This window comes from Strigops habroptila, chromosome Z (genome assembly GCF_004027225.2).
Source record: "Strigops habroptila isolate Jane chromosome Z, bStrHab1.2.pri, whole genome shotgun sequence".
NCBI lineage: Eukaryota > Metazoa > Chordata > Aves > Psittaciformes > Psittacidae > Strigops > Strigops habroptila.
Genome location: NC_044302.2, coordinates 62,934,393 through 62,947,714, shown reverse-complemented (window position 1 = coordinate 62,947,714; position 13,322 = coordinate 62,934,393). Strand labels below are relative to the sequence as shown.

Genomic DNA, 13,322 nt, shown 5'->3' with positions numbered 1-13,322 from the left:
CGTTTTAAAGCTAGTTGGAGCAACTGCACAGTCGATCTATCATTAGCTTCTACAGTTCCACCATATCACAAAGAGATAAATGCACATATTTCCCTGCGGGGTGGTGGAGAGGAAGTATATAATCTCTTACAGATTCAAATCTCTTAAATACACAATACACAGGTACCTTACGTAAAGCCACTTGCTCTCCTAAATAATGTGAATGCTCAGGATACACGCTCTTACTCTTTCCTGTAGTTTTCTTACAGATAAGTCTGTAAGTAGTAGTTTTCTTACAGATAAGAATTACAGATAAGTCTTTCTTACAGACTTATCTGTAAGAAAACTACATGAAACCTCTGTGGACTGCATACGTGAATTGACAAAAAATAGTAGTGTACTTTTCCAGCAAGTACCTGTCACTGTACTCCATCTGATTCAGCTGCAATCCAGCCAGGCCTGCAAATGACTTTGAGTGTTAAAACCTTTGTTAAGTAGAAGAAAGGCTGCTGAATCAGTCAACTGATCACTTTCTAACCATCTATATTTAGAAGAGACTGTCCCTCCAAGTATTTAAAAGTTTACCATTTACTGCTGCTTCACAAAGAGTCAAATATATTCTAAGTGGAGTAATTCTGCTTCTCATTTAGAAAAGCAAACTCAAAAGTAAAGTTCCTTTCTTTCCTCTCTTTCCTCCTATCCCACTAGCTGCAGAACAGCATACAAAATTCAGCAAGCAGAACATGCCTTTCTCTGTCAGCACACCAGCTAGACTCTATGACTCCACTTATTTCCAAGAGTTATAAAAGCATGGTAGTATCTGAAGAGGCTTCTTCCTCCCTCCCAACCCATCTTTGCTAAGGACTTTTTAATAACTGTTGTACAAGAGCAAGAAAGTATAATAATTCTTACGCTCTGTATCACAATGTAGAATAGTAAGATTAACCATTAGGGAAAAGCTCACTGCAGGATGATAGTCTCTCACTTAACCAAAGGCTGGTTCCCCGGCTAACTTCGTTAGTTAGTGTTAGGCACTGTATACAGAGCCAGTCCCACACAGAAAATCAAACGAGAACCAAACCTGTGTAAATTGCAAAAAAACCCACAAACTCAATTATTGCTATCAAAATACAGCAATATCAAAATTTCCCAAATAGTAAAAACCAGGTAAATCATGTCAGGTGTACTGCAAAATCTCACTGTGCTCTAGTCAGAGGCTGACATAGCGAGACTTAAGACCAATAAATTGAGGCTAGAGGGGAATGTACAAAAGCAGGTTATGTCTATGCAAGACGGAAATGGGCCAGTGCCCAGGTCTATTACACGTTATTCATTTACTGTCAAATGATACAGTACAAGGAAAGAGATCTGACATCATCCAGACGTCATCATTTTCTGAAATTTTCCTAACCTTTTCATTGTTTGTCCTCTGCCCTTTCTGTGCTGCAATATATTTGTACCTCACTAGAACAAGTGATATACTTAATTGTTAAGGACCTATCTAACTGTTGCTAGCACCTGGATCTCTTCTTTGGAGAAAAAGAATTTAACAGGAATGTCATTTAAGTAATTTAAACTCTCAGCCTGACCTCCTTCAGGACTCCAGGCTGGCGAAAGGAACTCCAGTGCTGCTCCAGTCCTTTTCACACTGAAACCCCATACCTTCTTTCCCTCTCGCTGGCATAATCTTACCAGGCACTCCAGCTCACTATGGCTAAAGCTAAGCTTTTACTCCCTCTCCTTCTACTGCATCTCTCTCTCACAGGGACATATAAAATAGAGACAGAGGGATTAACAAAACTATCCTATCCATCACTCCAGCCCATAATCTTGACATCGTATTCAGTTTAGACACACACACAGTGCCTATTGCGAAGTCCCACAGTTGTTTTTTTTTCTCATCAACCTCTCCTACCTACCCCTACAGCTAACACTCTGGCTATCATTATATGATGGTTTAATCACATAAATGTTACTTGGCTTCAACAGAGGTAACCTGGCAGCTTCCAGAACCATGCTGTGGAAGACCTTCCCCTAGTCTGTGGCTCTGACCCTGCCATATTGGCTTTGCCCATACAAGCCTCTCTCTCCTAGCTCTCCTTGCTCCAACACATTACGGAACCCTTAAATTACATTTCGAAATCTTTTCAAACCTTCCTCTGCTTCCTCTATCATGTCCTGTTCAATAACGTCTATCTCCAGCCAGCCAATAGCAGGGAATGGAAAGAGTAATCAGATCTTCTCACTTCCTGCTATGTTGCCCCTATGCTTAAAGAGATGTTTCCAAACCTCCCCATCTTCCTTTTTCAAAGCTGCCCTTTGCCAAAATGCTAACAGATAGGTTAGAAAACATATACATTATCACACCCACCTATTACCACCCTACTACTACTTTGGAATCATCTGCTTCCTCCTATATGTCTTCCAACTTACTTTACAGACTCTCTAAGACAGGGATTGAATAGATTTTTTTTTATGAAGTATTTGCATAGCATCTAGCACAACAGCATCCTGGTCAATACCACAGCACCATATTAAAATAATGGTATGGTAGTGTGATACTCTAGTAAATACCCTAACGTACTGCACTGAAATGCCTTTGGAATTTATTTCGGTGTAGAACAATGAAAAAATATTGCAGCTACACATGCAATGACGCAACACCCAAAATGTTATTCAGGATACAACTTGGCTTAATCTTGATTAATCTGATGCACGTCACCTCCACTGACGGAAAATTCACCAAAATTCACCAATGCTTTATTCCTCCATTTCCACTTTTTTTTTTTTTTTTTTTTTTGTGAAGGAGGAGAAAATATCACTCCAACAAAGGCTGATGAAAAGCAAAGCACATATGCCATATTTAACAAAATCTTATCTCTGTCCTCAAAACCCAAGAAAATCCATGGGGGAAAGGCATTTAAATCTCAGCTTCTGCTACGTGTCTGCAGTCTGTATGGCTTTAGTGGAACTGTAAAAGGCTATTAAATCACCCAATATATTTTCCTCACTGCTGTAGGTTGTTTTTTAGTGTAGACATGTTCATCCAATTCAGGTTTCATTTTGTTTGCTTTTATGGAGGGCCTTCCTCTCCTTCCTCTGGGAGAATGCTCTTCTAGCTAAAAGACCTGATTTTCACGAAATATCCTCTTGTTACTAAGCCTCTGCTGACCATTTTGCAATGTGTTTTTTATACCTATGTACATGAATGAACAATTCCTTCTTTGCATTGGTTTTAGCATCCCAAAGATCCAGACTGCTCTCATGTCTCAGATCAGGAGTAATTTAATCAAGGTTTATGTTTAGCTCATTTTTATTTCCTTGGAAGTTAATTCTTTAAATCATTTTGTTATGATTCCCTGAATTCTTCATCCACTTAAGAAATATTTTTGATTATACAGTACCTAAAACAGAAGGAAGCATTCCACCTGAAATTGCATGATGATGATGAAAAAGAGACAGAGTAAGTCTACAGGACACCAGGACATAACTCTCCCTAACAAAGAAGTGTATAAACATATAAGGGTCTATCGCTGCCTTATATCCCTTTATGTGATATGAAGACTGCATCGCAAAATTACTTTTTTTAACACTTAAGATCACCGTACAAGCATGTCTTATTTGCATTACAGTGACACTCCCATCTTCATCTTCCTGTTTTCATACTCTCAGATTTTTCTCCTCATATTTAATCTATATTTGGAAATACTCTTCAAAAGAATGTGCAAAAATATTTTTCTAATTATTCCTCTCATCTCTGTGAGCCCCTTAATATTACTGAGTCTGCTCAGCATGGCTCACAACTACTCTTTGTCTAAATATTTATCTCAGAATTGCGTTGCTGCAATGTTTATTCTTTTTTCCACATTACTCATGAACCCTGACTCTGAAGTTCCTGCTGCAGAGTACATGGTTTCTTCTGACTGATTTAAGGAAAAAAGGTTAATCAGCTGTAATGCTCTGATTCTGCAACATTTGTAGGTGTATGTACAACCTATCCATGCGAGTTTTCCAACTGAAGTCAATATCATTATTCATACTCTTAAATCTGTACATACTCAAAGTGCCCTGCTAAATGGAGTCAAGTCCCCTGTGCGCTGCTGGGTTAATGCAGAGAAGACCTGACCCTTTGTCTTAATGCTTGAAAGCTTTTTTACCTCTCTGCTTGGATAAGTTCAGCAATTTCTGGGAGAAAAAACTCCTGCTTCACTTCTGTAATGTCTTTCACTTCCCATAAAGCCACCACTTTATTCCAGCTAAATCAAATATTATTTTCAAAGTAACCACTGCCTGTCATTGATAAGAAAACTCCAGTTAGGCAAATAAAAGGCAATATGAAAAAACATATAAGTGACTCAGCTTTTTTTTTTAAACTGCAGTCACATAAACCTGCTCAAGTCATGACATCATCAGTAACTGTTCTTTGAACTTATCTGCCTCAGAAACAAACACAACATTCATTTTTCATCTATAAAAGCAATGTCTTGCAAGCTACTTTTTTCTATTCCCGAGGGCTTCTCCCCGGTCATGGGCCTGGCTCTCACTTTGGAAAATGTCCAGTCACAGAGTCCAATTTTTCTCTGGGCACATCTGTCTGGGGGCATAACCCCCCATTTGCCCAGTGTATAATTCAGCCAGGGGTAGCATTGGTCTAGCATTACAGACTCTTTTCTTATGGCAACAAGGGATTAAATAAACTTGAAGTTTTAGGAGATTTGGGGATTTTTCCAAATGCTGTCAACTGCTGAAGATGACACAGCATTTAGAAAGCTTATTTCCCCAGCTAATCTGCTATTCTCTGCAGAGGGAGTACCATGTTGCTAGTTTGAAGCAGTTTGCTGCAGTATATTGATATCTCAGTATCATCAGCACATTAAGACCTTTCCAGGGCTCATTCTGTCCTCTTTGACTTCCCTGAAGCCAGCACATGAAGCATTAGGCTCTCCATTAAGCAAAGACCTAAGGCCAGGGAAAAATTACTGGCTGGCGGCCATTGTCTCAGCATGTCTCAGGAGGAATTCTGTCAATTTATATTTATTTTTTTTTTAATTCTTACATCTTTTGTCTTGATAGACTCCCTTGATTTAACTTCTCACAGTCATTCAGCTTCACTGCGAACAGGCTAAAGCACAGATTACCTGCAAAACACCAAACTTCACTACCTCATGCAGCACATAGTATCTCACATCAGAGAATTACTGAATAAATAATTTCTGAATTTTTGCATCTGTTTAATTGCCTTTAACATTCTGATAATCATTCTGAAGTTACACCACTGAAGCCTTAAACTTTTGATTTATTTTTCTAATCAAATTATTCAAAATTATGCATTGAATGATCACTCTTCTCCCACTTGAGAAATTAGCTGTGCCTGGAAGAGTCTAACCCAGAGAAAGACAGACTGAATTACCACCAAACATGTCAATAACATAATATACTGGGAATGAAACAGCGAGGTTTTGTAAAGTATGTCATTTTTGTACAAAATCTTTTAAAGTTCCTTAAATAATTCAACAAGCATGCAGAGAAGGATAAGCTAGTTAATGCATTGTACTTGGGTTTCCAGAAATATTATTGAAAAGTTTTCTACAGCCTTAGTCAAGAAACTAAATCATGAAAGAAAAGGGGGTTGTAATCCTCTCACGGCATAATAAAGAACTAAAAGTTAGGAAACAAAGGACAGGAACAAATGATTAGTTTTCACAATGAAGGAAAAGTATCTATGAAGGATTCTCCAGAAGGATATGTGCTAGGATATGTACTGTTGTTCATATTCATAAATAATAAATTATATTACTTCCAGTAGGACAGGCAGGCAAACAACAAAGTGGCTAAAATTGCAGAGAATGCCAGATAATTCAGGAGAGTCAAATTAAAACTGGCTGCAAGAGCTGCAGAAACGAGCCATGACTCTGTGGGACTAGGTAATATAATAGTAAATGAAATGAGATCTGAGAGTGCAGACTTGGGAAAATGTGAGGAAACAACCCCATGTCCATTTTTTTAACTATGTTTAGGTATGATTCACAGCCAAAGGGGCTTCAAGGTGAGTATTACTAAGCAGAAAAAAAACCATCACGCATTCATTTTAAATGATACACTGAAAGCACCAGAAAAATGCTTTCTGACAGTAAAATAGAATAAGTAAGAATAGAATAAGTAAGTAGGATATCAAGAACTCTTATGAAAATGAAAAGAAAATAAATGTTGCTATACTACCATCAAAGTCTTTTACGTACTCATGCCTTAAATACAACAGGCAGTTCAGGGCTCCACAACTTTGAAAGGGTTAATGAAATTATAAAACATTCAGAGAGAGGCCACAAGGATGAGCAGAGCAAGAGAACAGTTTTCATCTAAGAAGGGGAGATAGAGAAACTTAGCTTGAAAATGTCTGGGAGAAGAGAAGGGGGATATGGTAATACTTAACTAAACACCTCAGGAAAATGTACAACAAATACTCATTTGAGGCATAAGAACCATGGAACACCCATTAAAATTGTTGGGCAGATGGTTTAAAGTAAACAGAAAGGGATATTGCCCCACTCACACAAAGCACATGATAAAACTGTAAAACTCTGGCTCGAGCTGTGACTAACACAGTAGTTCAGATACACATTTTGATCTAAGCTTTCAACACCTTATCAGCAGACCTGTATATTTTACTGCTTAATAACCCTCCCTTAGCCAAGACAGAACATTGGTTTAGAAGGACCTTTGGTCACACCTAGTCTCAACTATGCTCACATTATTACTAGACTTAGGAAAAACTGGAGAAAAGCCTGCAGGACTGAACTGTAAATGCCCTAAAATGTCAGTACAGCATCTCTTACATTCTGCCATGTTTCTCCTTCTAACATTTTTCCCCCTTGGTTTTACATAGATTACACATAAGAATTTTAAAAATCAGTATTGAAAATCACTAAGAACGTTCCATGACTACATGGTAAGTCACAAACGCAAAATTCAATGTTCTCACAGAAAGAATAGCCTAATGGAGACTTCATTATTAATAGATAATATGCCAAGAATTTTTCTCTCTAACAGTCAATGAAGATATGCAACACAAAAGTCTTAGAATACAAAAATGCGCAAGTCCTTTGTGTGGTATACTCTGCGACTGTAGAAAAACAACCTTGATTAATGTTGTGGCTGCAGCCAGACTCAAATGAATGATGAAGCACTTGCAGTAATAGGTTCTCATGCACAGTCTGGGGCAATTGTTCTTCTGGAGCTATTGTTCACGAGTAAAGAAAATTTTCCTTTACTCATTCCGAGTAGCAATCATGTAGCCAGTGAACGTAATCTGTTTAACCTAACAAGACTACCTATGGTGTGAAACACTAGCATTATAAGACTGGCATCACCAGGCCTCTGAGATACAACTGTAAGGCTTTAGTGTCTTCCGCAGATACGGCTGCAGTAGCACAGCAACACACAGCAGCCCATTAATTCTAAGCCATTCACCCATTTACTCAGGCAGCTTTACCTTACATCAGTGCAAACCAAACATAGCCCCTTGTTTGCCTTCAGCTTAGTCTGTCTTTTTCAGAAGAGAAAGATTCCCCATAAAAGGCTGGACCAAGCAGGAAGGAAAACATATCATCAGCCTTCTGCGTTGCAGAATGCAAACCTTCAATTATTCTTCAATTACTCTGGATTATCTTTTCCAGGCTGCTGTTGTACAAAATAAATTGGCAAATTTAAGTCAACCTGTAAGATTTATAAATCTGTTCTAAACTGAACACACTAGTGCTCAGATGCTTCTTCCCCAGCCATGCTCAGCTGATGTGACCACACAACAAAACATCACAGTCAAAAAACACTTCCCCCTGTAATACTCCTTTAGAAGAAACCTGCTCCAAATAGTTGTGGTTTTTTCTCCCACAGTTTAGAAGGCACAAAGCCTGCATTTCTTCTGAAAAACCACACTGCAGGAATAAAAAGGGATACTGTTCAGTTGCTGTGCTCCCTGTTTCATCTAAATTAAAGAAATAATATTATCTGTTATCCATGGGCCTCTTCAGATTACAATTTTCCAGACAAATCTTTTCTGATTATCAACATCTATTCAGAAATATGAATGCAGTATTTGCTTTTAGGAGGAAAATCAAGTTGTTCTTACTGCTTGCCATTTACTAATGATGCAGAAGGGACCACCATCATAGCATAATTAATGTCTATTAAGTAAGACAAGCTTTGATGTACTTGAGCAGGAAATTTGTCAGAATTAAATTTCCAGTTCAAATGTTGCGATATATGAAATGCTGATGTGAAAATATACTTCGTATTTGTAACTGCGCTATGCAGTATCCTTTAATGGGGTTACCAAAGTTTAGATTGTTTACATGAACACATAAGAGGAACACCTTACAAACTCCTAAAAATACACAGTAAAACAATTTAGTTGGCATGTAGCCAGGATGACACACCTCAAGTTTACACCCAATACTTACCAAAACAGTTAAATATTAAGGGAGCCACCAAGGGATTCATTTTCTCTTTCATTTTGCCAGTCCTCTAAAAAATGCCTTAATTCTCTGATTTCCAACATATGCATGACCAAAAACCAGGATGGTATAACAAACCATCCTTTACAGATCATTACATATAAAGAATGATGGCCACTGGAGAAAGAGCATCTTGGTTTTATAAATGCTCACTCTCCATAGAGATTCATAACAGGTCTATGAAACAGGGAAGGCCCTACGCTTCTAATTGTCAACAATGAAGTTTACATATAGTTAACTACAGCAACTCTCAAAAGGGCGGAGATGGGACCCTGCAAGCATACAGGTCCCAAGCGACCAAGAATATAGGGCAAAACTAGCAGCCATGGCTTGTGGAGTTTTTTTTACTAACCCTTCATTAATCCTTTAATTGAACACAATTCTTAGAGCTGGGATAGCAAGCAGGACTGCAGATAACAACTTTAAATCCGAGTTTTGCAAAGAAAACCAACCCTCACAATTGGAAACAAGCTGGCCTAAGACCATCCCAGTCTTAAAAACACCCTACTTTTGCACTGCACATAAAGGGGGATAAAAAGCACATACTGTTTGAGGCCAGAATATCAGTCACTGTAAACAAATGCACTGCAGTCTCAAGCACAACAGAGCTTGAACCAACAGAGTCAGACCTGTATATCCCTGTGACTCCTAACATAGTATTACCCAGGGCAGATGTGACACCATTACGGAGCTGGTCCTTGATCAACTTTGCACATTCCTCAGTTATTCTGAGTTATGTTTATCATAAGTTATCCCCTATTCCTCGTGACATTTAGACCACAGGAATTAGTTTCTCAGTGACTTTGACGTATGGTTTTCCACACTCAGCTACGCAACTTGCTGCATCTCAAAGTCTCTACAAATGTGCCAATAATCCCCAAACGGCAAACTGCCGTCTGTGTGTGTCCGTGTGTCGTGTAGTGTCGTGTCGTCGTCCCCCCCCCCCCCCGCCCCGCCTGTCAAATAGGGGTTTGTACATTTGTAAAGCCGGGCGTTATTCAGCAATAACTAGCGGACAGCAAGGCAACAGAAGAACACGCACCCCCAAAACACACGCCGGCCGACGCAGAGGTCGCAAGCCCCATCCACTCCCCACAGCCCGCCCTGCAGAGCAACGCCGAGTGCTGCTGTAACACTCTGGGAAGTTTTCGGGAGCACCCGCGGGTGCTGGGGCAGGGCTGCGGCGGAGCAGAGCCCGGTGCCCGCGCCACCGGCAAGTCGGGCGAAGTTTGTCGCCCGCTGCCCGCCGTGACTCACCAGCTTGGCCTGGGCGCGCTGCAGGAACTCCTCCATGGCGTTGATGTTGATGGCAATGGCAACGGCGCCGCGCGCTCTCCGCGCGCTGCCCGCCGCGCTGTCCCCGCGCAGCCCGCTGCGGAGCGCGGCCCCGCCGCCCGCCCCGCCCGGCCCGCTCCCGCCCCGCCCTGCTCGCCGCGGGCGGTGACGTCAGGCCGTGCCGCAAGGGCCGGCGCGGAGGGGCGCGGAGGGGCGCGGGGGACAGTGCGGGGGGAGCGGGCTGCGCAGCGCAGCGCACCGCAGCGGTGTGCGCTGTTGGCACAGCGTGGGGCCGGAACGAGGGCGGCCCAGACCCGTCTCGAGGTCTCAAAGCAACAGGCTCGGACTAGTCCCCTGCCTGCCGCGGGCGCTCGGGGGGGATGTCTCGGTTGACTTGGAAAGCTCAACAGCGGAGGGCTCGGGGGCATCGGGGTCGGAGGCAATGATCATTTCGGGGCCTCCTTACCACAGGCCTGCAGGGAACTCTGCAGGCAACGTCCAAGCTCCGGGAGCCCTGCTTTCCACTTCGGACCCGGGAGCCTTTAAAACTACAGTGCCCGCAGCCACATTTCACATACATTCAGCTGAACAACTAGCAAAAAAGCCTCCTAAGACAGCATCCACTTCACAGAGACGTGAAGTGAAATGCCGGGCAGCTGGAGTCCCTGTCCAGGACTGCAGAAGTCAAGGGAAGATCATATGGTGAGGATAGCGTAGACCAGGAGATAAATCGCAAGATTCATGGCTTCTCCGACGCTCTTGCACCACTATCATTCACCAGCGTGTTTCCTTTGCCCACTATAAATAACCCGAATAGCACAGAGTTATTATTCAAATCAAGTTGTGCCTCACTGAGGAGTTAGCGATGACTAATTATTAATAAATTCAGTGCTATGAGATCTGGGATTTCTTTCTCTACTGTGTTATTTTGCAGCTCATTGAATTACTGCAAAAGCAAAGCTCTTAATTCCTTATTAACAAACTTTTTCTTACATGTGTAATTCACTCTCATTTGATTTAATTCTTTCATGATATCTTGCAGATCCTATTACTCAGTTGCCTGTCATGATCAATCTGCTCTGCCTAGTCATATGTTCCTGTTCCAAAGTGTTCTGGAGAACAGAAAAAAAAAACCCTAATCTATGCCATAACAGTTGAAAACTGAAAAGTAAATCTTCATTAAAATATTTGAGTGGACTGAAGCACTGTGCAAATGACATGAAGCAAAGTATTGTAAATGGCAGTGTTCTGCAGAAAAAAATGAATTCTGCTGTTTACTGGAACATTTCTTCTTCTGAAAAACATTAGTGTGTTTCAGAACTCTGTCTGAATTTGGGTTTTCCCATTGTTCTGTAGAATGGTAGGTCTCTTGAAAGATTACATGTTTTGTACGACATATTCTCGTTCTTGTAACCTAAAATTGAAACTGAAGTATTGCAGTACAGGAATTGCTGTGTAATCTGAGATGCAGAGTTGAGGTCTACGGAAAATATTTTGCCAAGTAAGAAATCAATACGATCTTGCAAAAAGTGGTGTAAAGTATGTACTTCCACTTGGCAAAATCTGCAAAATTGGTAACAAAACAAAAATAATCCAGCTTGCCACAGCAGCTAAAGTTTAGGAAACTTATGCTTTAAAGGGATCATTTTTGCTGCATACATATTTAAAGAAAAAACAAAAAAAAAGAAATGTCAGAAGGCAGACTGGGCAGCAAATATTTGGGGAATAAAAAGCTGAATTTACTTACCAGGCAGCAAAATTGTGTTCTTATGCCTCATACCAATAAGCACACTTACTCCCATATACTGTAAATAAAGTGTTCTGACTAATTTCATCTTTGACATCCAATAAATAGGTCTCTGTATGTGGTTATGGACAGTCAGTAAATACATCCTTATGCTGTAATACCTGAGTCGCCTTCCACTGCTCTTAGCTTCTGCCCTGTGGATTCTTTGTGATCAACATGCTGGCAATCTAGAGATGGCCCCAGTACAGCTATGTTGAAAACAGAACAGGATGTATGCCAGCTCCCTGAAAATACTTGTGAAAGATATCATTTGAAACTGTTTTTTAAACAATTTGTTTGCCTCCTTAATTATTGTATAAGTTAGGTATTGCATGATTAATTATTCACATGCCAGTGTGCAAAACATGAGCAGAGAACTGGTCTTTGTATCCGATTAATCTTTTATAGAAATTCCTTAGCCTGATTCTCCTTTTTGCTACCCCACTTGCAGCCACTACATTACTTCCCTTTTGCTGAAGCTTAAATCAGCAAAAGGACCCAGATTATTTTTTTATTAATTTCTCTGAAGTAGCTAAACAAAACCAATTCACAGTATCACAAGCTCTTCATAAGGGGTGTTCCTCCCTTGATGTGTGTAACATAATTCCTTATGAAATCAGTGGGAATTGTGTATGTGTCCCAAAGTGAGAATTTACACCATATTTGATTCATGGAATTGAATTATTAAAAAACAGGCTTGTTGAGGAGTGCTGAATTTTCACTTGTTCATAAGCACATTTTTCCTAATATCCAATCTAAACCTCCCCTGGTGCAGCTTGAAGCCATTTCCTCTTGTCCTATCGCTTGTTACTTGGGATAAGAAATCGACCTCCACCTCACTACAACCTCCTTTCTCACAGTGAGGCCAGCAGCCCAAAGGCCTTCCTCTGAAGGATGCTGGGCAGAGGGGCAAGGGGCAGGGCTGCACATGGGGTGCCCTGTCACCCCACTGAGCATGGCACATTGCCAGGGCTCTTTTGGGTCCTGCTAGGTGCCTGCTGATGCCCCACACAGGTGGCCCTCATGCCCTGCATCCAAGGGGAGGAAGCTTTCTAGACTCCCAAGGTGGTCCCAGGGTGGCCCCCCAGGGTTGCTGCTTGTCCTCTGTAGCATTGAGCGCAGCCCCTTGTCAGGGCTTCCCCAGGCCCTGTGGGCTCAGTTCTTGCTGGCTGCTCTTGCACATTTAAGGCAGCAGTAATGCCCTGGCACTCTCTGGCTCCATTGCTCAGTGCAAGCTCCCAGTGGGAGTGAGCTCTGCTCTTCACTTAGCTCCATTTCCCCAGGGGTTCTTGCTTGCGCACAACAGCCTGTGCTTGGAAGGACTCCAGCCTTGCTGCCCTATCAGCAGCTACCACTTTCCAGCTCTCCCTGCATGCAACACAAGGGCAGAGCAGGCATGAGGGCACTTTTAATGGATCACTGGCCAAGAAGTACAGTGGCCGAGCAAGTTTTGGAAGACAAAAGTGTGTTTGTCATTGCTACATGCCATGCTTTGGAAAATACCCCACAGTACCACACCTTCTTCTTACACATCTGTGTGTGGTTGGTACCGATGCTCGTTCTTCACATTCTCATTCTTCAGGAGACAGGGGCTGTTTGGCCTGTCTTCCTGCTGCTGCTTTCCGTGGCTCTGTGGTTTTCCTTTACCAGACTGCAAGGGATGTTTTTTCAAGCTGACCTGATTTGTGTCCTTGAAAGTGGTTTTGGAGCTGAAAACCCCCTTGCATTGCAGGGAAATAACAGGGCATGGCATGGCATAGAATGGAATGGAA

The 13,322-nt window shown here is 41.6% G+C and overlaps 1 protein-coding gene across 4 annotated transcripts in view; it reads right to left on the bottom strand.

Annotated features, from left to right (window-relative positions):
• The window catches only part of PRUNE2 (prune homolog 2 with BCH domain), a 137,195-nt gene extending 127,409 nt beyond the window's left edge, over window positions 1–9,786 (bottom strand). For all 4 annotated transcript variants that reach the window (XM_030512093.1, XM_030512094.1, XM_030512095.1 and 1 more), the window contains exon 1: window positions 9,747–9,786. In XM_030512093.1, the coding sequence (XP_030367953.1) occupies window positions 9,747–9,782 (36 nt within the window). In that variant the 5' untranslated portion in view covers window positions 9,783–9,786. The remainder of the gene's footprint in view (window positions 1–9,746) is intronic.
• Between the last annotated feature and the right edge of the window lie 3,536 nt (window positions 9,787–13,322).